Source organism: Canis lupus, chromosome 15, assembly GCF_003254725.2.
Source record: "Canis lupus dingo isolate Sandy chromosome 15, ASM325472v2, whole genome shotgun sequence".
NCBI classification, from domain to species: Eukaryota; Metazoa; Chordata; class Mammalia; order Carnivora; family Canidae; genus Canis; species Canis lupus.
The window spans coordinates 36228203-36253086 of record NC_064257.1 but is presented as its reverse complement, the minus strand read 5'-3'; the positions used below and the strand labels follow the sequence as shown (position 1 = coordinate 36253086).

The 24884-nt window shown below is 40.1% G+C and overlaps 1 protein-coding gene and 1 long non-coding RNA gene across 15 annotated transcripts in view; one reads left to right on the top strand and one right to left on the bottom strand.

Annotated features, from left to right (window-relative positions):
• The window catches only part of CFAP54 (cilia and flagella associated protein 54), a 291046-nt gene extending 286310 nt beyond the window's left edge, over positions 1–4736 (bottom strand). For 9 of the 13 annotated variants that reach the window (XR_003133013.3, XR_003133014.3, XR_003133015.3 and 6 more), the window contains exon 1: positions 4354–4730. Coding sequence is in view for 9 of the 13 variants with exons in the window: in XM_025438907.3 (XP_025294692.3) it covers positions 4354–4682 (329 nt within the window). In the remaining 4 variants the exon portion in view is untranslated. Of the gene's footprint in view, positions 1–4031; positions 4302–4353 lie in introns of those variants that run through there. The other 4 variants (XM_025438906.3, XM_025438914.3, XR_003133016.3 and 1 more) reach the window with 3 other exon arrangements.
• The window catches only part of LOC112654410 (uncharacterized), a 48452-nt gene extending 23580 nt beyond the window's left edge, over positions 1–24872 (top strand). For both annotated transcript variants that reach the window (XR_003133017.3, XR_004805243.2), the window contains exons 5-7: positions 23671–23783; positions 24006–24217; positions 24671–24872. This is a non-coding gene — a long non-coding RNA (uncharacterized LOC112654410). The remainder of the gene's footprint in view (positions 1–23670; positions 23784–24005; positions 24218–24670) is intronic.
• The last annotated feature ends 12 nt before the right edge of the window (positions 24873–24884 follow it).

The window sequence follows — 24884 nt, the reverse complement described above, 5'->3', positions numbered from 1 at the left end:
AGTTCAAGTTAAGACTGTTCACTGGGAATGGCTTACGTAATGACTAAACAAGGAAAATATAATATACACTATATAATGTGCATCATTTAAGAAAACATTAATATCTTTTGGATTGCTGATTTATTATAGTTGCTGCTGAATAGTTAGAAATCTCTAAAATAGAAAATCAAGACTATATAAACAGAATATGTTAATCTCATTTGGTTATAACAAAAGCATATCTTTAAAAAGATCTATCATACTCTGAATATAATAACATTGCCAGTATGATCAAACTCTGTATTTTAGATACTGTGAATCTTTATGCTTATGTAAGTTCCTATAGTCATAAAAACTTTTTTATTCTAAAAAATAATCATTTATCAAATATGTTATAAAAGCAAATCCTACCTCCTGTATTCTTAATTGGCCTCCAAATTGTCATTCTTGCTCCATTTGGAAAAGATTAGATAAACATATATAAAATATTAAATGAGGTTAATCCCTTGCCCAAAACTACCCAATGGTTTCCCACTGCATTTGGAATAAAGGCAAACGCCATAAAAGGCCTCTAAAACCTTCCACAGCCTCACCTATGCCTCTTATCTCACCTCATACCACTGCACTCATACTCACTAAGCCATGCTTACTGGGCCTCTGTTCATTCCTCCCAAGTCTCTGGCTCTTTCCTGCCAAGATCTTCCTATATGCTTGTTCCCTCTGTTTATCCTCTCTCCTTGCCTGGTAGCCTTCTAATCTCAGCTTAATGTCACCTCCTTCATCGTTTGTCTGAAAGTAGGTCCCTGCTGCGTTCTCTTTAAGCCTCTGCTTAAGTTTCACCTATTCTGACCACATTATTGGAAATTGCAATCTCCTATCTCCTACTCCATAACCCTTCCTCTCTTTAGCTTTCGTCCCAGCATTTATTACTTTCGAGGTTACCATAAAATGAACTTCTTTACTGTTTATTGCCTACTTCCTCCTCTAGAATATAAGCACCATGAAGACAAGGATCCTTGTTTGGTGCACTGCTGTATCCCCCACACCTAGTACAATGCCTGGCACATGTTAAGTGCTCAGTAGCTTCTTCTTTCATAGCACTTGTTTGTATGCTGACTTAATGACTCATTGAAACCTAACCTCTCTCTGTCTCTCTCTCTCTCGTTCTTGCTCTCTTGACTGTAAACTCCATGAGCACAGATTCCCTATCTATTTTGCTCATCATTATATAACCTATGGCTAATGCATTGCTGGGTACATAGCAGGCATTCAATAAAAGCTGTGTAAATAAATAAATAAATACCTAAATTGTGTAAGAGGTTGTTAGATTGCTAAGGACCATGTCAATCATTAATGTTTGTGATTCTCTTACAGTCTCTTTAAAGATGGGACAGATACTGTACTTAACAACTGGCCCAGGTCTACTTTCCCATATATAATAATAATTATTGAAAATACAAGGATAATAATCCTTGAATTCTTTCAATATCAAATACTCATTGAAAGTTTGCTCTACCCCAATCACCAGGCTAGTTGCTAGATACAAAAATGAAAAACAGACACATTATCCAAAGTCAGCAGGGAGGTTATATTCTAATGGGGGAAATGGATAATGCACGAGAAAACAAATAAATAAAAAACATAAATGGGTGGTTGAACCTGCACTAAGTAGGAAAGGCCACTCAACAGAGGTAAGAACTGAGCTAAGCCCTGATGGAAAAGAAGGAGCCAGATATTTGAAAAGCTGAGGATAAAACATTTCAGACAAAGGCGACAGCAAATATAAAGGCCCTGGGATGAAAAATACAGTATCTGCCTCCCTGGAAAGTCCTGAGAGAGAAGTGAGGGATGGGTTGAGATGGAAGAAGCAGGCAGAGCCAGATGCTCAGACCCTAGAAGACAGAAGTCGTAAATTTATTCTAAAAGGAATGGGAAGCAATAGAAAGTCTTGAGATAGGAGAGTGGGTGGTTGATTTATAAAGGTTACCCCGACTGCTAAAGTGAAGGATAGACTTGAGACTCCAGAGGCTGTGGGGAAAGCACAATATATAGTGGTTTGAACTATAATGCTCGTTCTCGAAATGTGAAGAAAATGTGCTATCTAAGGCACAAGAGCAGAAGTGTTTTAAATAGAAATATATATAGCTAGGTATGTAATGCATTTTCCTTGGTCAAGTCGTGGTTCTCATCTTACTTGGCCCATCAGCAGGATTTGCCATCGTTTTTTGTTTTGTTTTTTTTTCCAAAGATTTTATTTATTTATGAGAGACACACAGAGAGAGGCAGAGACAGAGGTCGAGGGAGAAGCAGGCTCCGAGAGACACACAGAGAGAGGCAGAGACAGAGGTCGAGGGAGAAGCAGGCTCCACGCAGGGAGCCCAATGTGGGACTAGATCCCAGGACCCTGGGATCACACCCTGAGCCAAAGGCAGATGCTCAACCACTGAGCCGCCCAGGTGTCCCAGGATTTGCCACCGTTAATCAACTATTCCTTCCTACTTTCAAACAGTTTGTCTCCCTGACTTCCAGCACACCACACACTTACTGGTTTTCCTCCCACCTCCTTGGCCACTCCTTCTTAGTCTCTGCCACTTTCTTATCTTCTCTACAGGTCAGTGTTGGAGCGTCCCATGGTTCAGTCTTCAGACTCTCCTTTTCTCCGTCTACACCAACTCCCTTAGCTATCCCATCAAGTGTCATGATTTAAATATCATTAATATGCTGACAAATCTCAAATGTCTCTCTGCTTTGACCTCCAGACTCAAATGACCAACTATCTACATAATAGTTCTGCTGGGATGTTGAATTACATTTCAATCTTAATATATCTGAAATTAAACTCTTGGGATGCCTGGCTGGCTCAGTCAGTGGAGCATGTGACTCTTGATCTTGTGGCTGGGTTCCAGCCCCGTATTGAGTATAGAAATTACTTAAAAATTAAAAAAAAAAAAAACAAAAAAAAAACACCTAAACTCTTTATCTGCCTCTCTCCTACCAGAAACCTGTTCTTCCCACAGTCTCAATCCCATGCCAGGAACCTCACACTTCATTCTCCCTTGTGTCTAACTCTTCCTACAGAAATCTTCATCACTTGCTGTTCTATCTCTTTTTTCATCTTTCTCAAAGGCCACTTTTCTCAATTTACCCTGACCATGCTCCCAGCCACCCCCATTCTAAATTTCAGTGTCATAACTTACCTTCCATCCTCACACTCTGCTCTAATCTTCTCCCTAGCACTTCTTTCCCCATAAAATGATTTCTCTTATTTGCTTAGTAGCTGTCTGTAGTAACAAAAATATATGCTCCGTGAGGGTACAAATTGTCCTACCTTTTGTGAATTTGATGTTTTCCTAGTTCCTAGAATGGTACCTGCTACACAGATGTTCAATAAATAGTTGAATTTATTAATGAATAACAAATATAAGTTAAAACTATGTCTTCATATTAATTAAATGCATGAATAAAAAATAAAAGTGGAGGGATCCCTGGGTGGCTCAGCGGTTGAGCGCCTGCCTTCAGCCCAGGGCCTGAACCTGGAGTCCCGGGATGGAGTCCCTTGTCAGGCTTCCTGCATGGAGCCTGCTTCTCCCTCTGCCTGTGTCTCTGCCTCTCTCTCTCTGTCTCTCTCTCTGTGTCTCTCACGCATAAATAAATAAAATCTTAAAAACAATTAAAAAATAAAAGTGGAAATTACTTCAGCTGGTATTCTTTGACATTTGTCTACATTGGTAACTGTTCGGTTTGCAAGGTATTTTGACTGGGAAAGAAAGATGGTAACATAATCAAGAAAGATCCTTTAAAAATAAGTCATTTGACGTTCGGTGATAACATGGGGATAGAAAGCCCCCAAAAAGGCAAACACATGTGCAAAATGAGTTACAAAAATCAGTAAAAAAAAAAAAAAAAAAATCATTGTGATCCTAACAGCAATACAAAACGGAATTCACGTGCACGTTCACAGAATCACATACTTCGCGGCATCAAGAACTTTTTCAAAAACCGAAGCTACCTCAAAGTCATGCCTTTTGCTTCACACACAAAACTGTACCCACCACGTGGCAAGTGAGGCCCTGAGTGCGTCACACATTTTCTTGGCAAGTGGGAGGGACTGCGGGGCACTCCGGGGAACGGTGAGTTAGGAGAACGCTTCTGGGTAGGTTTTGAGTTTGACCCGGGCAGGAAGCCAAGGTATAACCCTGACCAGGGGTTAAGGACTGTCCTCGCAACGAGCCTCCACTTCCGAATCGTCGTGGTCGTCTCCAGGGCCTCCGCGCTGACCTAGCTGCGGCCCCGCGGGCGCAGCCTCCAGGGCATCTCCCCACGAGCCGCCCTTCTCCGGCCGGCGCCCGGCGCCCGCGCCCTGCCTCCGCTTACCAGTGCCGGTGGAACTCGTGCTTCTGCTCCTCCGTTGTCGCCAACGCCTTCTTTCTCCTCATAAAGCCTAGTAATTCCCGGATTTCCCTCTCGCAGGAGGCCAGCAGCGGGTTTTTAGCGTCCAGGGGCCCATAAAACACGGCGAGGGGCAGAGAGCTCTCGAGGCAGGCGGAGCGAGGCACTGGGCTCGGGGAGCTCTCCTTGGACTCCGCGGGCGACTCGGAGAGGGCGTTCGAGGTCGGGGGAGGGGTCGGCGGCGGTCCCGGCGGGGACAGGGAAGTGGGAGAGTGGTTGAAGGGAGAGGTCGCGGAGGCGCCGAGCGCCGCCATGTTGGCGGGACCCCGGCCGGCCGAAGTGTGTGTACACGCGGTTGCCTGGCGACGGTCTCGCGGCAACCGGGCCTCCCGCGCGCTTTCGGGAAAACACAGCGACCCCTGGAGGGCGAAGGAAGAGAGAGCCCGGTCCAGAAAGGAACGACGCTCCTGGGGACTTTTTTTCTTTCTTTCTTTCTTTTTTTTTTTCTTTTGCCCTCTTGCTCACTGGCCCCCCGCGGTAGGAGAGAAGAGAGAAGATTGTGCGCAGAGAGCCCGCGGATAGTAGAGCCAAAAACTTACAATAGCAAATTCAGACTATACTCGTTTTCCATTTCGACCACTTAATGACGATAACGATTATTAACATGTGCCAGGCGTTGTTCTAAGCGTTTGTCACATAATCTCATTGATCTCATTTAATCGTGATAACAGCTTTATCACGTAGGGTATTAGGAGTAGCTCCATTTCCCAATTTAATACACCAAAGTTCACGCATCAAAGTCAGAGTAAACCGTAGTGTCGGGGACCAGATCCCCCAGCCTTCGGACTCCAAAGCCTGGGCTCAAAATGAATAAGCTTCACTGGCCATCCAAAAAAAAAAAACCTAACCTTATCAATAAAATCAAAATTAGGAAATATCTGACAATTTAAGAATCAAGTTCGTGGGACGCCTGGGTGGCTCAGTGGTTGAGCATCTGTCTTCAGCTCAGGTCGTGATCCCGGGGTCCTGGAATCGAGTCCCGCGTCGGGTTCCCCATGGAGGAGCCTGCTTCTCCCTCTGCCTGTGTCTCTGCCTCTTTCTGTGTGTCTCTCATGAGTAAACAAATAAAATCAAGTGCATGCAAATGATCCATTCTCTTCCCTCCTTTTGTACCTTGAGGTCTGTAACTGTGGAAATGATGTCTGTGCCTAATAAGGTTACATTATAGTTCTTCATTTATGTTTCCCCTTACTCTAATTATCACTGTATTCTAAATAAGCATTTCACTTGAAATTAACTGCCGGATATTAATGCATACTTGCGGCTTCAAGTGTTAACTCTCAAAATACTTTAGCGTTTTAAACTGATTTTAGGTCTTCTGATTGGGAAAACTGTATGCCCTAAGGAAAATATGTGAGGACAAGGGAAGTTCTTCTTTCCCTGCGTATTATGGGCAACAATAAGTTCATTTACTTACTTAAGGTATAAGTTTTAACTCATAGAGAACCTGCTTGCTTTATAAATTAGGCAATGCCAAAAATTAAGAGAAGAAACAAATGTTTGATGTCTTAGAAAAATAGATTTTTAACACTGAAAAGTGTTACTGGTTCTGTCACACATAAGAATAAATAAAGATAGTGACCCTAACACCCTGTGAGCCCAATTTTCCACTTAAGATTAAGAAGCTTATTGGACCACAGCCTGATTTCTTTCAGGTCTGACCTAATTTCTTGCAGGCTCTGTGGGCCTGTGCTAATTTATGAGGCTGGCCTAATATGTCATGTGCACTGTACTCTAATATTCTTTGAAGGAAAATGATGATGATTTTGTTCTTCAGAACAGGTAATTGTGACCCAAGAACCTTTCTTGTCAAGACACTTCACTGTAGGAGTTCAATTCTCCAGTCAGGATATAGAAATCATTATTTAAGATTTTATCTTGTCTCTAAGTGAGCAGTAAAAATGTTAAAATCATTATTTAAGATTTTATCTTGTCTCTAAGTGAGCAGTAAAAATGTTTAGGCCTTTAAGATTTTAGGCCTAGGGATCCCTGGGTGGCGCAGCGGTTTGGCGCCTGCCTTTGGCCCATGGCGCGATCCTGGAGATCCGGGATCGAATCCCATGTCAGGCTCCCGGTGCATGGAGCCTGCTTCTCCCTCTGCCTCTCTCTCTCTCACTGTGTGCCTATCATGAATAAATAAAAATTAAAAAAAAAAAAAAAAAAGATTTTAGGCCTAAAGAAGTAATTCATTCTTGGGGCATTTACAAAAAGTATTAATAGATCTTCTTTTTGAAAAAATGAGCTTGATAAATTCTTTCTGTTCTCATCTTCTCCTTTTTCTCACATAACGGACTGGTCTATTTCGGATCAAAAGCTGATGTAATTTGCCACTGAGTTCTACCTATTATATCGATGAATGTGAAACTGCAGGATAAAATTAAAGTGGTCATAGAGGAGGAAGGAAAAGAAAAATAAAACACATGAAGTGGGGGTTCTTTCCCCTCTCGATCTGTCTATTCTCACAATCTTACTAAGTGTGCAGGCACTTACATTTCAATATCACCAGTAAAAGAAAAAGTGACTTATTAAATTCAGATACTTGAATTATGTATCTTAGTCATAGCATTGCATCTTAGTCATTTTCTTCCTTGCAAATACACAGTTGACAATGCTTCACTTGCAGTAGTTTTTAAAAGCTTGTCTGAATATTTAAATGGCTGCTGTACTCTGAATCATCATCGTGCTAAGATGGAAGTTTCCATTTTGTTCAGTTTATATTTGAAGCACTTTTTTTACATTTTTCAAAGTATTATCTTTCTTGTAATGAGATGAAGCTATTAGAATATCTTTTCTACTCCCTTGTCACTTCACTTTATTCTTTCCACTGTAGTGAAAGAATGGAACCCGGCAACTATTGTGTCTGGAAGGGCTAAATAATGTAAATAGCTTCCTTATAAATAATGTAAATTGCTGTTTCCTTATAATTAGCGTCTCTGCAGGCTGCAAGGATCCTTTGTGCTCATTCAAAAGTCTTTCTCATCTAAAGTTACTGTTAGAGAAGGAATAAATAAGGTTAGTACTCTTTCTATTCCTAATTTAGTAGTTAATCATTTGGGCTGTCCCAAACATGTACCTATATATGATCTTTAAAAAAAAAAAAAAGCCTCCAAAGATCTCCTTTTCCTACCTCACCACCTAATATTTAAACTTTTTAAAAAACTTCTCCATCCTTTCATTTAGTCAAACACAACAATTTCTTTAGCATGTCGTACAATGCATAGGTGAACCCACACATTCCTCATAAGAAGCAGATGACACACAACTAACCACAATAAAAAAAAAAAAAAGGTATGCTGTGAAATGTGCCGTAATAAAGATTTTTTAAACACTGTAGGAGTCCAAAGATGAAGTTTGGAACTGGAGAAAGAACAGACGATTCTGGAGGTTATATTTTAGCGCTAGGCTGTCTCTGCTCCTCATTAATAGAAAGCCCCTTGCAACAGGGATTTGCCTATTTACTGTGATAACCCAGCACCAGAGCCTGGAACCTGGTACAGAGTAGTATGGCTTCATAAATCTTTGTTGGAATGAATGAATGGGAAAAAAAATAAGACAACATTTAAAAGGATATCACTGATTGAGAGAAAAGCCTGAGTTAGGAACAAAGTTATAAACATACATGGTGAGTTCCATAAATCATCTGTCTAGTGTGGTGAACCAAAGACTATAGTAGATCCAGGGGCAAAAGGTGAAGCAGAAAGAGAAGCATGATCAAATATAAGGCGTAGTTGGAAGATGTGCTAAGAAATTTTGATTTAGTTATGTATTCAGTGGGAATCCGTGGAAAAATAGTGTAATTTAAAACAGTAAAGATTAAAAACCCAAATTCTGGAGCCAGCAAACATGGTTTGAATTCCCACTCCTTCCACGTTGCTTAACTTCACTGTGTTGTGGTTTCCTCATCTGTAAGATGGAGCAAAATAATACTACTACTTAACTCAGTTTTGTTTTGTTTAGAATTAAAGGAATTAATAGTGTGTAAAACCCATAAAACAGCGCCTGGCATATAGTAAAGGCTATATAAATGTTTGCTGAGATAATTACTCACTTGGAACTACCAGAAGTTCCTAAACAGAAAAGAATACAATCCAGCCTGTATTTTTCGTGTTTTAGAAGGGAAACAATGATAGCAGAATAAAAGATGGATTGGAGTCAAGAAGGTTACATCTGATCTCAGGTACACAAATTATCACAATGATTATATACTGTCAATCATGAGACAGAAGGAGCCAAACTAAAACCACAGATAGACATTGAAGGAGAATCCATAGGAAACTAAATTTTAATCAATATAGTAAAAGAAGAGTCGAGTCACAGAGTAACATGTAATTGATATAATAATTATGAATATAGTATGTATGTAATATATACAAAATAGTTGTAAAAATAGTAGAAGAAATTCTAACATGCATTTATTATTTTTTTTCCCTTAGGATTTTATTTATTTATTTATTTATTTGAGAGAGAGAAATAGCAAAAGATAGCATGAGCAGGGGTAAGGGCAGAGGGAGAAGGAGATTCCCGGCTGAGCAGGGAACCAGATGTGGGACTCGATTCTAGCACCCCAGGATCATGACCTAAGCTGAAGGCAGATGCTTAACCAACTGAGCCACCCAGGCACCCCTGTATCCATTATTCTAACATGTAATGTATTTATGGTCTTGAAGTAAAGACTTTCCTAAAAAGTACAAAAGTAAAAGTAAAAGGAAGTAAAAGAAAGAAAAATACTAATGAACTTGAATATATTATAAATTTTTGGAAGGGTGAAAGATAGCACAGCCTAAAGTAGAAAAGCCACACACCTGGAAAAATATATTTGTAATATATAGCCTACTGTGTGAGCACTACGTCGATAAATATCAACAGCAGGTTCAGATAAAGATACTTCAGATAAAGATACTGCTTGGGTGAATTAAACAGGTTTACTTATCACAGGCTCCCAAAGGAAGTCAGTGTGTAGTCAGGACATATAGCAAAGAGAACAGCAACATTACCCAGGATAGATGGGGATATCTGTTTCTAAAACCCAAAATCTTCCCATGTGGTACACAGTTCTAGGTGGTAATATCCCTGAAGCTTCCAAGTCTTTTGTGCTTGAACAAGTATCTGCAATTCCTCTGGGGTGCACTATTGCTTCCAACTTAACACTTTGGTGTGAACAGTTTTCAGATACTCCTGCCTGGCCCTTCCACCCATAACAACTCTAGTGCCACAGGTTAGGGATCCAGGATTAGGGCTCTGCTAAATATTAAATCTCCTCTTCGAGGGTAGTGAGGGCCCATAATTTCCATCACAGCAATTAATATCATATTTTTGCCTAGTCTGTCTTGAATTTTCTGGTTACACACATTGAGCGACATTTTCGTTGCCTCCTCATCCATCTTGCCTTATAAAACCATGGTCAGTTAGCCAACACCAGACACCCCTATAGGTAAAGGTACCTTGGTTGTCACTCTTGTCTGCCTGTCCATTATAGTAATTACATCAGTAGCCTCTGTTAGCTGCTACTACCTGGCTTTTGCCATTCTGGAATTGCAATGTCTCGACTAATATTATGAAGCTAAACTCCTTAGCAGGATGCTCTACTGTCAACTCTGGCCCACAGAAGACAGAAACTGTATCAAGCTTCTCCAAAGATCCTGGTGCTCCCGTTATCACTGCATTCTCTACATTCTCAGGGAAGCGAACATTCCCTGACCATCCCAGGGAACATAGCCAACCGGTGGGTTCTCAGGACGTACATAATAAGTGTATTCTAAGATTCCCACCTTTCTAAGCCTTCTGGTCCTTTCTTCAATATTATACCAAGGAGGTTTTGCCATCTACTTCATTTGCTAAAGAACATTATCAGGTCCACACTTCAAAAAGCCATCCTGTTAAATTATTAGGAATCCTGAATCACGGCTAAGTACCCCCATATTAATGAATTCTACTCTATTTAGCTTTGTGTTCTGTCCTCCTGGTCTAACGTACTCAAGATACACTCCTATACACATTTGCCCAGTTTCAGCTAACACCTATTAGCCAGATCCTGCAATTCCTCTGGCATGTGGGCTGTTTCTTCCCAGAGCTTGTATTTTCCTGTTCAGGCTGTGCTGAAACCTGACTTTGGTTTTTAGCCAGGTAGGTAATGGAGGGTGTTGGGGCATATCTTGAAGAAAACAAGAATCATCTTGAAAGGCACCTGCTTCAGATTAGATTATTGTATGTTCCCCCAGGCAAGCAGAGACTGTTTTGCTGTGACAAATGGTTAGAGGCTATTTCTACCCGCCTGGAAGGCTCAGAGTAATCTAGGAGCTCAAAATTCTTAGCCTTGTCTACCTAAACATCTTCATTTCAAGTCTCTGGCCCCATTCTTTTCTTGGAATCTTTGCTATATGATCAGATCCTTGGCCTGATTTTGAGCAAAGTCTACCTACAGTTGCCCCGAGCTGTAACAAAGCCACTCTGACTTTCAGAGCATGACTTAAGTTGTCAAATAATTGCCCTAAAACTAGAAAGAGAGAGAAAGTCTGTGTGTGTGGTGTGTGTACAAAAATTTTTTGCAAGACTGTCAATGCCTACAAAAGAAGCCACATCACAATTCCTTTAATTAATATTGCCCTCATACTGACTAAGCACAATAGCTATTTGATCTCCCCAAACCTTGTATCTGCATCTCATCACAATTAAACTATGGGTGAAATCACTGCATGCCAGGGATTATTACCACACCACCTACCACTGCAATTGGCTCCCTATTGCTTTCAGACAGTGGGCAATTCAGCTCTAAAATCCCATCCTGAGGGTCCACTTTTTATAGCTCACTCCTCTGTGTTAACCTAGGTTTTCTGGAAAACAAGAGTTTGAGGCAAAAGCTTAAGTGTTACTGCTTTGTTTGGTAGTGCAATTCCCTGAGGCAAGAAAGAGGGAAATGGGAAGCCAGACAGGGACTGCAATGATTAATTTTATGTGTCCACTTGACTAGGCCAATATCTGCCTGGATAGCCAGCAAAATATTATTTCTGGTGTGTCTGTGAGGGTGTTCCTGGAAAATATTTGATAGACTGAGTAAAGAAGATCATCTCACCAATGTGGGTGGGTACCATCAGTCACTGAAGATCCAAATAAAACAAGAACACAAAGAAAAGGTGAATTTGCTCTCTCTGTCGGAGCTGGCACATCCATTTTCTTCTGACTTAGACATCAGCTTTCCTGGTTCTTGAGCTTTTTGGTCTTGGGCTGGAATTTAAACCACTGACAACTCTAGTTCTCAGGCCTTTGGACTTCAATTGAACTATACCTCTGGCTTTCCTAGTTCTCTCATTTGCAGATGGCAGAGCATGGAACACCTTAGCCTCCATAATCATGTGTATTAATACCTTATGTAAATATATATATATATCTTATTGGTCCTGTTTCTCTGGAGAATCCTAATACAAATATTGGTACTAAGACATGTCACTGGAGAATGAATACCCTAAACTGTCAAAGTGACTTTGGATCTGAGGGATGGGTAAAGGCTGGAAGACTTTCAAGGTGCATGCTAGAAAAGTCTATGTTGCTGTGAACGGGCGCCTAAGAGAAATTCTACTGAGCACCTAGGAAGGAAGAGGATAGCTACAGAGAAAGCCTCAGTCTTCTTAGAGAATACCTAAGTAATCCTGAACAGACTTTTGATAGAAATACTGATGGTAGAGGCCATTTTGATGAGGCCTGAGATGCAAATAAGGAACATGTTATTGGACAATGGAGGAACGGCCATCTTGTTATAAAGTGGCAAAGAACATGGATGAATTGCGTTCACATTCTGCTGTTTTGTGGAAGATAAAACTTGTGAATGATGAAATTGGATATTTAACTGAAGCTATTTCTAAGCAAAGTGTTGAAGGTGCAGCTTGGCTCCTCCTGACTGCTTATAATAAAATGTGAGAGGAGAGAAATGACTTCAGGATGGAATTGTCAAGCAAAAAAGAAACAGAATTTAAAGATTCGGAAAATTCTCAGCCTATTCATATTGTAAAAATTGAGAATGCTATTTGGAAGAGAACACTAAGAGTGTGGCTGAGTGACCATTTGATAAGATTAGTACAAATCAGCCATCTCAACAATGGCCAGGAGCTAGTAATTGAGACAAGAAAAGAATGACCTCAGGCAGCCCTGGTGGCTCAGCGGTTTAGTGCTGCCTTCAGCCCAGGGCCTGATCCTGGAGGCCCAAGATCAAGTCCCACATTGGGCTCCTTGCATGGAGCATGCTTCTCCCTCTGCCTGTGTCTCTGCCTCTGTGTGTGTGTGTGTGTATGTGTGTGTGTGTGTCTCATGAATAAATAAATAAAATATTAAAAAAAAAAAAAGAATGACCTCAAAGGCAATTCAGAAACCAGCTGGGCTGGCACTACTACTATCACAGACCCAGGTTGCAAGGGCTGGGGGACAGAGTGGTACCCAGCACCCATCACATCACAAGATCCTTGACAGCCCCAAGGGCAGCTCCATCAGGCTTCAGTGGCCTCCCCTCCAGAAGAACAAGCAGCAAACACTGGTGATCTCTGCCAGTGCACAGAATGCACAGGCCCGGGGCATATAGATGCCTCTACATAAGTTTCAGGTCCCCAGTCCTGAAGACTCCAGCCTAGGGCGGAGAACCACCTTGAGAGAGCCCCTGTAGGGCTGCACCACTGAGCTATGGGGGCAACATTGCTACCTCAGTGGGCTTGAAAGACAGAGCCTCAAGCTAAAAAGGATTATTCTTCAGCTTTAAGACTTAACGTTATTGGCCTCATTAGGCTTCTGGACTTACTTAGAACCTGTCACTCCTATCTTCTTGCCTATTTCTCCCTTTTGGAAAGAAAATGTCTATCCTGTGCCTTCCCCACCATTGTATTTTGGAAGCACATTACATGTTTGGTTTCACAGGTTCACAGCAAGACAGGAATTTGCCTCAGGAGAAATCTTACCTCAAGTTTCACTCATATCTGATGTAGATGATATTTAGATGAGACTTTACACGTAGGCTTTAAAGTTGGTGCAGAACAGGTTAAGATTTGAGGGGACTATTGGAAAGAAATGAATGTATTTTGCATATGATAAGAACATGAATTTGGGGGGGGGTAGAAGTAGAATGCTGTAGACCAAATGTTTGTGGCCACCCTACCACTGAAAAAGTTCATATGTCAAATCCCAAAATCTAATGTGATGGTATTTGGAGGTGGGGACTTTAGCAATTGATGAGGTCCTGAGAATGAAGCCCTTGTGAATGGCATTAGTGCTTGTATAAAAGAGACCCCAGAGACCTCTCTCTACCCATCTGCTATGCGAGGACACAGCAAGAAGCCTACCATCTATGAAGCAAGAAATGGACTCTCACCAGACATTGAATCTTCCAGTGATTTGATCAGACTTCTAAGCTCTAGAACCAAAAAAATAAAGTTCTGCTGTGTAATATACCCAAATTATGGTATTTTTGTTATAGCAGCCCAAAAAGACTAAGATGAGGACAGATGGAAAGGAAATACAATGCTGGCCAATGAATCATGAAACACATAGCCATTTGCTCAGCCATGTGGGATAGCTCCCAACAGGCTATATAACTTTTTAATGTTTCATATCTTGGAATACTCTATAAGAAGGGGAGGTGGAGAGAAAAGGTCCCCGCTGTTTTCTTCCCATCCTCTGTACCCCATTGGTCAAGACTCATTTCCATGCTCCCAGGTTGGATCCCTGGCACCATAGGCAGCTACTGGGGATGCTGAATTTTGTACCTTGTGATATAGTGTTTCATCCTACTTCAAAAGTGATGGAAGGAGCCAGAAACTCCATATGGTAGCTTCAGGTGGTGGAACCAAGCAGGCCGCATGGAGTCAGTCGCCACAGCAGCTGCTGGAATGAAGCAAATGGTTGAGGGCCCAGTAATTGAGTGAAGACAAAGAAATCCAAGGCAGTGCATACAGTATGTCCAAAATACAAATTCTCTTGAATGCCAATGTTAGCAATACTCTAAGGAAAGCAGAACAGCAACATGGAAAGAGCCTGGATGCCCAACCCTGTGAAGCTACAATACTAGTCCTGGACCACCCACACCCAGATTATTATGTGAGATAAAAAATAAACTCCCATTTTGTTTAAGGACCAGTCGTTGTAGGAGTACCCAAAGCTATAATAAGCCATATGTCTTAGAAATTTCATGTCTGGGGATCCCTGGGTGGCGCAGCAGTTTAGCGCCTGCGTTTGGCCCAGGGCGCGATCCTGGAGACTCGGGATCGAATCCCACGTCGGGCTCCCGGTGCATGGAGCCTGCTCTCCCTCTGCCTCTCTCTCTCTCTCTCTCTCTCACTATCATAAATAAATAAAAATTTAAAAAAACGAAATTTCATGTCTTGAAATCAGCATGGATAATCATTTACAGTAAGTATAAAGCAGTCTGCTTGATTCTCTTTCTCCCTCTCCCTATGCTCCTCCCCCTGCTTGCTCGCTCTCTCAAATAAATAAATAAATCTTTTTAAAAATGTGAAAGTAGGGATCCCTGGGTGGCGCAGCGGTTTGGCGCCTGCCTTTGGCCCAGGGCGCGATCCTGGAGAACCAGGATCGAATCCCACATCGTGCTCCCAGTGCATGGAGCCTGCTTCTCCCTCTGCCTGTGTCTCTGCCTCTTTCTCTCTCTCTCTGTGACTATCATAAATAAATAAAAATAAAAAAATAAAATAAAAATGTGAAAGTAAAACTATTAATAGTTTGTTTTCCTAGAAAGATAGAATTGCAAGAATCTTTGTTCTGTATACTTTTCTGTACATTCCAACCTTTCCACAGTGAATATGTATTATTTTCATTGTAAAAAACTAATACTTTTTAACTAAAGCATAAAGATACATATACACAATAACAAAACTACAAATTAAAAATAGAAATTCCATATGCACGAATTACACAGAATTTCCATAACTATATCACTTGAGGGGACTTATCTAGAAGCACATTCTTGGACTATGTACTATTTGCTTCATTTACTAAATCAAAAAAGAGGCAGAAGTTTTTGATACATTCGGGCATTTTTAAGACTTAGGGTCCACATGGACCATTAAAATAGGCATATTTTCCTTAACTCCATGTCCTACCACTCTTATCTCTCCTTACCATTCCCCTACCACCAACTTTCTTCATTACACACAAATCCAAACACTATGATTCCAAGCTTACTACAAAGCAGGAAGTAAAAGGAAATATGCAAAGATACATAGTGACCCCAAAAACTGGCTCCCCCAAGGAAAAGCTTAAGAAGAGCAGAGATTGGAAGAGCACCATGAGGAGGTCTTTCTTGATATCAGGTCTATCATATAATATACTGTTCAAAGAAAAGCTGAAATTTTATCTGACTTTTGGGATTGGTCATAAACCGTAGGCTAATGATTTCCAAACCTTCTTACCATAATTCATGGCAAGAAATACAAAAAGTATGATGACTATACTTTTAATTTTGTTCTTGTCAGGAGGCTGCATATTTAATTCCTTTAGTTGTATCTCTTACCAGATTGAGATAAAAATTCAACCCTGCAAAGTCGTAGAGTTTTGGGACTGTTTCATTCCTCCTGCTTGAAAACCAGCCAATTCTTTTCTGAGTTCATATCTTTCCTATAATATGTTGGCAAATACAATCAGTAGCAACCAACATATGCTTTTTGTTTCCAAACCCTTTGCCTAAAACCCCAAGTTTATTCAGTATATTTCATGCTACCAAGTTACAGCAAATAACAGTTTTATTAACTATCTCATCATTAAATAACATGAGTCGCCATCTTTCTAGGCTCCAATAACAGTTTCCTTGCTGCCCAGTCTTTGGCTCTGAAGTGAATGCTACACATTTTAAGTTTTTCTTACAACACCCAAATGCTGGTACAAAACACTACATCACTCTCTTTAGACTAACTTATGCTAAGGTAAAAAAGCAATCATACGTCTCCATAGTATAGAAGAACAAAGTTTCATTCCTCATTCACATGTGTGAATAATGTGGATCAGCTGGAGCTCTGCTCCATGCACTATCTTCACTCTGGGACTAAGGCTAAAGGAGCAAGTCATATCTGGGACACTGCAAGTCTCACCTCCCCTTACATTTTATTTTCTAAAACAACTCAAATGGTCAAGGCTGTTCTCAGTGGTCCCAACAAGCATAATCCTTCTACAGAGAGGAACAGTAAATATTTTGAACAATAATTCAATCTACCAGAGTACCTAAATTTTAACATAATCTGAACTAAACACACATCTTTCTCCCAATCTACACCTCTGCTGCTTTCTTTCAGTATATAATAGATAGCATTAGTAGAGGCTCCAGGATATTCATACTAGAAGAAGGTTGGTGTGGCAATTCATTTATAAAAAAAGAGCTAGGTGACTAGTTTTGAATCTGCATCTTCCAAGCAAACATGTAATTTTCATTTAGATTGTATGGTCATTTAAGTTGACTTGATGGAGTTGGTTGAAATTGTCCCAGTTGTCCTTCAACTGGTTGCTACCATTGTAGTTACCCAAACAAGAAACAATGATATCTTTGAGTCCTCTGATCCTACTTCCAGTCCTAATTTCTTCCACTCCCAAATTCTACAACTGCACTGTCCAATATGGCAGCCATCAGCTACATGTAGCTAATAAGGATTTGAAATGCAGCTGGTCTGAATTGAGATATGCTATAAATGTAAAGTGCACAGCAGATCTCAAAGACTTCATAAAGAGGGGTGGCTGAGTGGCTGGGTCGCAGTCAGTTAAGCATCCAGCCCAGGTTGTGATCTCAGAGTCCTGAATTCAAGCTCAGAGTTGGGTTCTACATGGAATCTCTGTCCCCTCTGCTTCTGCCCCTCCCTGCCACGTGCACTCATATGTGCTCTCTCTCTCAAATAAAAAATAAATCTTTAAAAAAAAAACCAGGGATCCCTGGGTGGCGCAGCGGTTTGGCGCCTGCCTTGAGCCCAGGGCGCGATCCTGGAGACCCCGGATCGAATCCCACGTCGGGCTCCCGGTGCATGGAGCCTGCTTCTCCCTCTGCCTGTGTCTCTGCCTCTCTCTCTCTCTGTGACTATCATGAATAAATAAAAAAAAAAAAAATTTAAAAAAAAAAAAAAAAAAAAAAAACCAAAGACGCCATAATGGAAAAGAATACAAATATGTCATTTTTATATTGCTGGCATTTTGAAATGACGATCTTTTAAAGTATTGGATTAGGGCAGCCCGGATGGCCCAGCGGTTTAGAGCTGCCTTCAGCCCAGGGCCTGATCCTAGAGACCAGGGATCGAGCCCCATGTAGGGCTCCCTGCGTGGAGCCTGCTTCTCCCTCTGCTGTGTCTCTGTCTCTTTCTCTCTTCTCATGAATAAATAAAATCTTAAAAAAATAAAAAATAAAATATTGGATTAAATAAAATATATTAAAATTAATTAAGATTAATTCAAATCTTTTTGATGTGGCTTCTAGACACTTGAAAATTACATATGTGGTTCTTGTTTGCAGCTTACATTAAACTTCTGTTGGAGGACACTACTCTAGGCTGTTTTTTCCTCTTCATCGCCACAGTTCCAGCCCTAGCTTAGGCTTTCATCTTCTTTTGGTGAGGTTTCTATCAAAACCTCCTAACTAGCCTTTCTGTCTCCAGTATGGCCTTTCTCCAACTGATTCTACAAAGTGGCCAGAAAGATCTTTTAAAACAGAAATCAAATCATGCTCAAACAGCTTAATACTGTTCCATGAGTCTCTTCCATTGACTTTAAATTTGTCACTCCATATATATAGTCTTTCCTGATGATCCAGACCCCTGGTTTTAAGTGACTCTATTTCCTGAAGTGGAGCTTTCATATTTTCCACATATTTATGCCTTCAAAGGCATCTGCAGTCAAAGTTCTCTCCCCTCCTCCCCTTTCACCATTTTTCTTATCTTTCTGACAAAAGAAAGATATCTAGAATCTCACCATGTGGCTTTGATGAAACAACTGTTTAATTTAAACAAGGTACCATAACCACATTCTTACTCATTGTAAGACTTATTGCCAATACAATATTCACAATACATATTTTAAAATACTCAGGAATATAGAAGTTTTGGAAAATCTTTTAGGGAATAGACAAGAAACTGTGAGAACCATTAACTAGCCCATTGCTCATGACGTCCTACTCATATTCCTATAAGCACCAGCACTCCTCCCCAATACACAACATGCACATGCACTCACACACTCCTTCCTAGATCCAGCTTTACTCAAGACTCAGCCTACCTAGCTATTGTCAGCTTCAGGGCTCCTCAGAACATTCTCCTTCACCCTCTTCCCCCAGCTAGTTACTCACTACGACTCCTGCTTATTTGATGGCATCATCAGAAAAGAATACTTTTCAGTTTTGCTATACAGGAGCTTCACAAATTTTCTTCTATTATGTGAGCTTTGATTTTCATTGCACTTTATAAAATAAACTTGAAGGAAGATGCAATTTTTTTCTATTCAATTTTTATTATCACCATAGTACTCTTTACCAAGACTTCTCTCCTTTCATTAGTCAAATGAGTTGTTTTTTCCTCCAAAATGTGTTTGATTATTTTTAAGTGTTGCTAAAAGAGTAGTTTCAAGCAGTTATTACTAGGGTGTCTTATTTTTTAAACAAAAAATACTAAGGTATTTGGAACACCTGGCTGGCTCAGTGGTTGAGTATCTGCCTTTGGCTCAAGTCATGATCCTGAGGTCCTGCAATCAAGTCCCACATTAGGTTCCCTTTGGGGATGTCTCTACCTATGTCTCTGCCTCTCTCTGTGTGTCTCATGAATAAATACATAAAATCTTTTTTTTAAATGTCAAGGTTTAATTATTGAGCTCATATAATAAGTAAACATATATGCATATATGATGCTGTTTAGATGGACAAATGATGATTGTTATTGATTCTCCCATTGTAGTTGCCATAGTGTTGTCACCAAGTTCACTGTCAAGGTCACTATGTGAATGGTTATAGGGAGTATAGGAGAGTGATTAGGGACATGGGTTCCAGAATCAGACTGCCTGGCTCAACCACTTGCTAGTTGTGTGACTCTGGAAAATGCATTTAGCCTCTCTGTACATCAATTTCTTCATCTGTAAAATGGAGATGAAAGGAATAGCAATTCCCTCATATGTTTGTTGTAAGAATTAAATGACTTAAAACTAGTGAAGTGCCTACAATGTAAGCCATTGGTTGTTTGGATAATACAAAAAGCAATCAGTAAGATGACAAGCTCATTTTTTCAAAAGACTTGTTTGCAAAACTCTGCAAAATTACCAGAGAAATATCAGATTTCTGCTTATCCACTGAAGTACATTTTCAATTTTCATCTCAATAACAAATCCTTTTAACAGTATCGTGAGTACAAAGTTAAAATCACCAAGTTCCCTGTCAACAAAAGTTCATTTTTTTCCAGTTCTCACCACATATGAAAATTGTTTTAACTCTCTGGGTTTTATACACACACACACATACACATACACCAACACATAGACAAAAGGAGTGAGATTCTGCTGATTTTGCTCACACTTAAGTATGGCAAAACTTTTAAAAGCCTCAAACTTCAAAACATCTTTTCCTCAAATATCTTCAAGTAATTTAATTTCTTAGAACATAGCTCACAAACCTTTTCTGTTAGGTCCAGATAATAAATATTTATGACTTTTCAGGCCCTAGATCTCTGTTGCCACTACTCAATTCTCCCACTGTAGCCCCAAAGAAGCCACAGACAATAGTAAATAAAAGTGTGGCTGTGTTCCAATAAAACTTTATTTAAAAAAAAAGGCAGTCAGCCAGATTTGGTCTGCAGGCCATAATATGCCAAGGCCAATGTAGACGTCACTCCCTATTTACCTGGTGACTTTGATCACCTCTAGTATACTGCGACATATCCATGGTGAGAGAAAAAACTCAACTTGTGAAGCAATAAGCTACAGCAAATGGCATTATAAAGTACAGAATACAGGTACATGTAAAGTAGAAGAAAAACAGATAAAGAGACGACTGCAGGTGAGAAATAGGTGACATATCAATTCCCCAGGGTGATAGTTCAGCAGGAAACACAGATCAAAACAAGTACAAGTTTTGTTTTCTGCCTCAGAGTACTTACCTGTGTAAACACATATATTCACCTCAACTCTCAATTAGCCTGTCAGAGACACACGCACCACTAGCACAGTTCATCAAACGCTGTTCCCCAAATGACATTATCAGCCCACTGAAACAACACATTCTTTTTCCCAGGGCTCATCAGTGAATCCCTCAACATCTTACTCAGAATTCTTCTTTTCATATGTCTATAGTTCAGGAATAAACAACACCTATGGGCGTTGTTAAGGATGTTTTCCCAACATTCTCAGCCCCTTTGATCCTCTGGACCTACCTCCAGAGTTAAAAAATATTTACAAGTTAATGAATTATATATCAATCTCTAACTCCTTAATTATGATTCCATTAAACCATAGCGATCAATCACCATGGGTCTGAATCAAAGCTGTGGTTGAATGAACTGAAAAGCAAAGCCATAATCAGTGAAGAGTTAATAGAATTTGATAGTGACGCTGGGGTTAGATTTGGGGTTTGGGTTTTTTTCTTTTGTTTTCTGCCTTTGTTTTTGTTTTGGTGTGTTGATTATTATATCCAAGTGCTTAGAACAGTGCCTGATACTCTACAAATACTTGTTGAATGAACAAATGATTGAATGAATAAATGAACAGATAGAGCAGGGAAAATTTGAGCTACAAAATATTATACAAGCAGTGAAATTCATGTCATTTTCTAATCATTTGGAAGCTTCAACACCTCTTCACAACACCTTGAAAAGAAGTCTGCAAATTTCAAACTACCTCTTTGCAAATGGATTTCTTAATGTCACTAGGCTCCACACATTCACAGCCCACGCTCTTTCAGTTGCTAAGTGCACTGGATTGTCACAGTATGTTCCAGAGGCTCTACACTTCTCTCAAATGCAAAAGATGTTCTTCTAATTGGAAGCAAAATCATTGTCTTTCAAATACAATATTCTCTAAAGCGGGGGGGGGGGGGGGGGGGGGGGGGGGGGGGGAAGAGTACTGTTAGATTCCAATCAGTTCAAATTAAAACTGATTTCCCAAAGCAAAGGAAAGCTCATGAGCTCTAAAATTCAATAATATTATTTTACAACGTGGAACCCAAAGATGATTTATAGATTAGTTTTATGTTATTAGCCTCACTTCATTAGGAATGACAATCATAACATGCTACTGAAAATATTTATTCCTAATATGCATTGATGACTACTATTGAGGAGATGTATTACAAGAGACTGAATTTTTAAGTCAATAATACAAACAAAATTTAGGCCAAAGTTTAAGACTATGATGAAAAAAGAGGGAAACTATGGCAGGAAATATGTAAGAACATTTCAATTTAATGGGTGTATGTATATACGTAAGCTTAACAAGTATATATTGAGTGAGAGCACAATAACAAAGTAGGCACCAGTTGGATATAAAATGGTTGGTCATCCATTCATTCAGGGATCCCTGGGTGGCGCAGCGGTTTAGCTCCTGCCTTTGGCCCAGGGCACGATCCTGGAGACCTGGAATCGAATCCCACGTCAGGCTCCCGGTGCATGGAGCCTGCTTCTCCCTCTGCCTGTGTCTCTGCCTCTCCCCCTCTCTCTGTGTGACTATCATAAATAAAAAAAAAAAAAATTAAAAAAAAGGTTGGTCATCCATTCATTCAATAAGTTGTGGGGTTTTTTAAAGATTTATTTATTTATTTGAAAGAGAGAGAGTGCCAGCACAGGGAGGAGCACAGGGAGAGGGAGAGACTTCCAAGCAGACTCCCTGTTGAACACAGAGCCTGATGCTGAGGCTGGATCGCATGACCCTGAGATCATGACCTGAGCCAAAATCAAGAGTATGATGCTCAGTTGACTGGGCCACCGAGGCTCCCCAAAAATTTTAATTAAGATACTTCACTGGTGGGGGACTCCTGGGTGGCTCAGTGATTGAGCGTCTGTCTTCAGCCCAGGTTGTGATCCCAAAGTCCTGGGATCAAGTCTGCATCAGGCTCCCTGCAGGGATAGCCTCTCAGCCTATGTCTCTGCCTCTCTCTGTGTGTCTCTCATGAGTAAGTAAATAAAATCTTTTTTCTAAAAAAGATACTTCACTGGGTATTAAATCTTAATTATTGTAGTATAGCTTGGAATACTTGAACCTATGTCAACAAGTTTAAACTTTCATTCTAAGATCTTATTATATTACAAGGAATACATGTTTTTTAAAAAAAGATTCAACTAGGGATCCCTGGGTGGCGCAGCGGTTTAGCGCCTGCCTTTGGCCCAGGGCGCGATCCTGGAGACCCGGGATCGAATCCCATGTCGGGCTTCCGGTGCATGGAGCCTGCTTCTCCCTCTGCCTGTGTCTCTGCCTCTCTCTCTCTCTGACTATCATAAATAAATAAAAATAAAAAATAAAATAAAAATATATTAAAAAAAAAAAAAGATTCAACTATAGATAGAGTGACAGACTTTCCATAACTACCACCACTAGGTGGGGTAACCACTATTACATTACAGGGTATCTTTTCACACGTCTTGAAGCACATACAAATAAGCACATACAAATACACACAAAAGCCTTTTTTAGAAACAAAAATGGTATATCATACTATGCACAGAGCCAGGTCAGCATGCCTCTTGAGAGCATGGTCTTTAAGCAATACCACCTCAATGCAAATCCCAGGTCTGCCCTAACCTTTTGTAAATTACTACACATCTCAATGCCAAAATTTTCTAATCTTTAAAATGGAAATAATAGGGGATCCCTGGATGGCTCAGTGGTTTAGCGCCTGCCTTTGGCCCAGGGCGTGATCCTGGAGTCCCAGGATGGGGTCCCACGTTAGACTCCCTGTGTGGGGCCTGCTTCTCCCTCTGCCTGTGTCTCTGCCTCTCTCTCTTTCTCTGTGTCTCTCATGAATAAGTAAATAAAATCTTTAAAAAATAACATAAATAAAATAAAATGTAAATAATATTAGTACATATGTCATAGCATTATTATAAAAAAATGAATACTCATAATCACCTAGAACAGAGCCTGGCACATTCTAAGAACCCAACCAATGTCAGTTATTATCATGCAGTTTATGATCTTACTCAAGATTATATTGTGGACCTCTTTCCTCCACTTCATTTTTTTCCCAAGGCCCAAACACTACCATGGTATGGATTTACTATAAGTCGTGTAATACATTTTTTGTTGTTATATGGACAGATTGCTCCAATGTACTCAAAAAGAATGCTGTAAGAATGCTAATATCTTCATGCCTATACTTGAATACTCCTGAAGTATAAATGCCTAGAGAAGAAATGGATGGATCAGAAGAGGTAAATATTTTAAAGTGTATTTGAGATTCTTCTGAATTTCCCTTCTAAAATATGCCAACTTATATTCATACCGTTACATATTAAGACGATCTTTTCCCTATATGGGGTATGGGTGTGTGTTTCATGTTTGAGCTTTTAATAACCCAGATATTTTTGTATGTATTTCATGTTTGGGTTTGTTTCTTTTTTTCTTTTTTTAAGATGTATTTATTTATTTTAAAGACAGAAGGCATGAGAGGGAGAACAGAGAGAGAAGGAGAAAGGATCCCAAGCAGACTCTACACTGACCACAAGCCAGGCTCGGGGCTCACTGTCACACTCCTGAAATCACCACCTGAGCCAAAACCAGGAGTCCCACATTCAGCTGACTCCACCACCCAGATGCCCCATCATATTTGGGCTTTTAATAACCCAGATTTTTTGTGTGATATAAGGTAGAGATCAACTTTATTTTTGTTAGATAACCAATTGTTCCATTGCCATTTTCTATTCCCGACTTCTTTGAAATTATACTCTTATTAAATACTTAATTTCCATATATACATAGCTCAGTTTCTACTATTTTTTTCATCGAAACATTTGTCTTTCTCAGAGAGTACCCTATTACTTTAGTTGTTACTACAAAATTGTAGTAAGTTTCAGTATCTGTTAACTTTATATTCTTTTTAAAACTTATTCCTGCACTATACTGTTGCACATTATGGCAGAGATGTCCAGCTGCCCACCAAAAACTAATGTTTATCTTTCATAAGTTAGTATTGTTTCTAGAAAGCAGCCACCTACTTGGGGAGAACATTTCTCAGCTCTAGCCCTTTATAGCTAGGTAGGCCCATGTGACTAATTTTCACCAATGGGATATAAGCAAATACATTGTATGTCATCTTCAGTTCAAAGTGATGCGGAAGCAGGATGCCTTCTTCATGGTCATTGTCCCTATCCAAGGACTCCAAGGACCCCCACAGGAGGACAGACCTACAGAATGGAAGATGCCTGATTTCCAGAATGATCTTATGGAAGTCAGCCTAACCACAAACTCTTACACTTGACTAAGAGTAAGATATAAATCATTTGTTGTAATAAGCCAATAAAATTTAGGAGTTT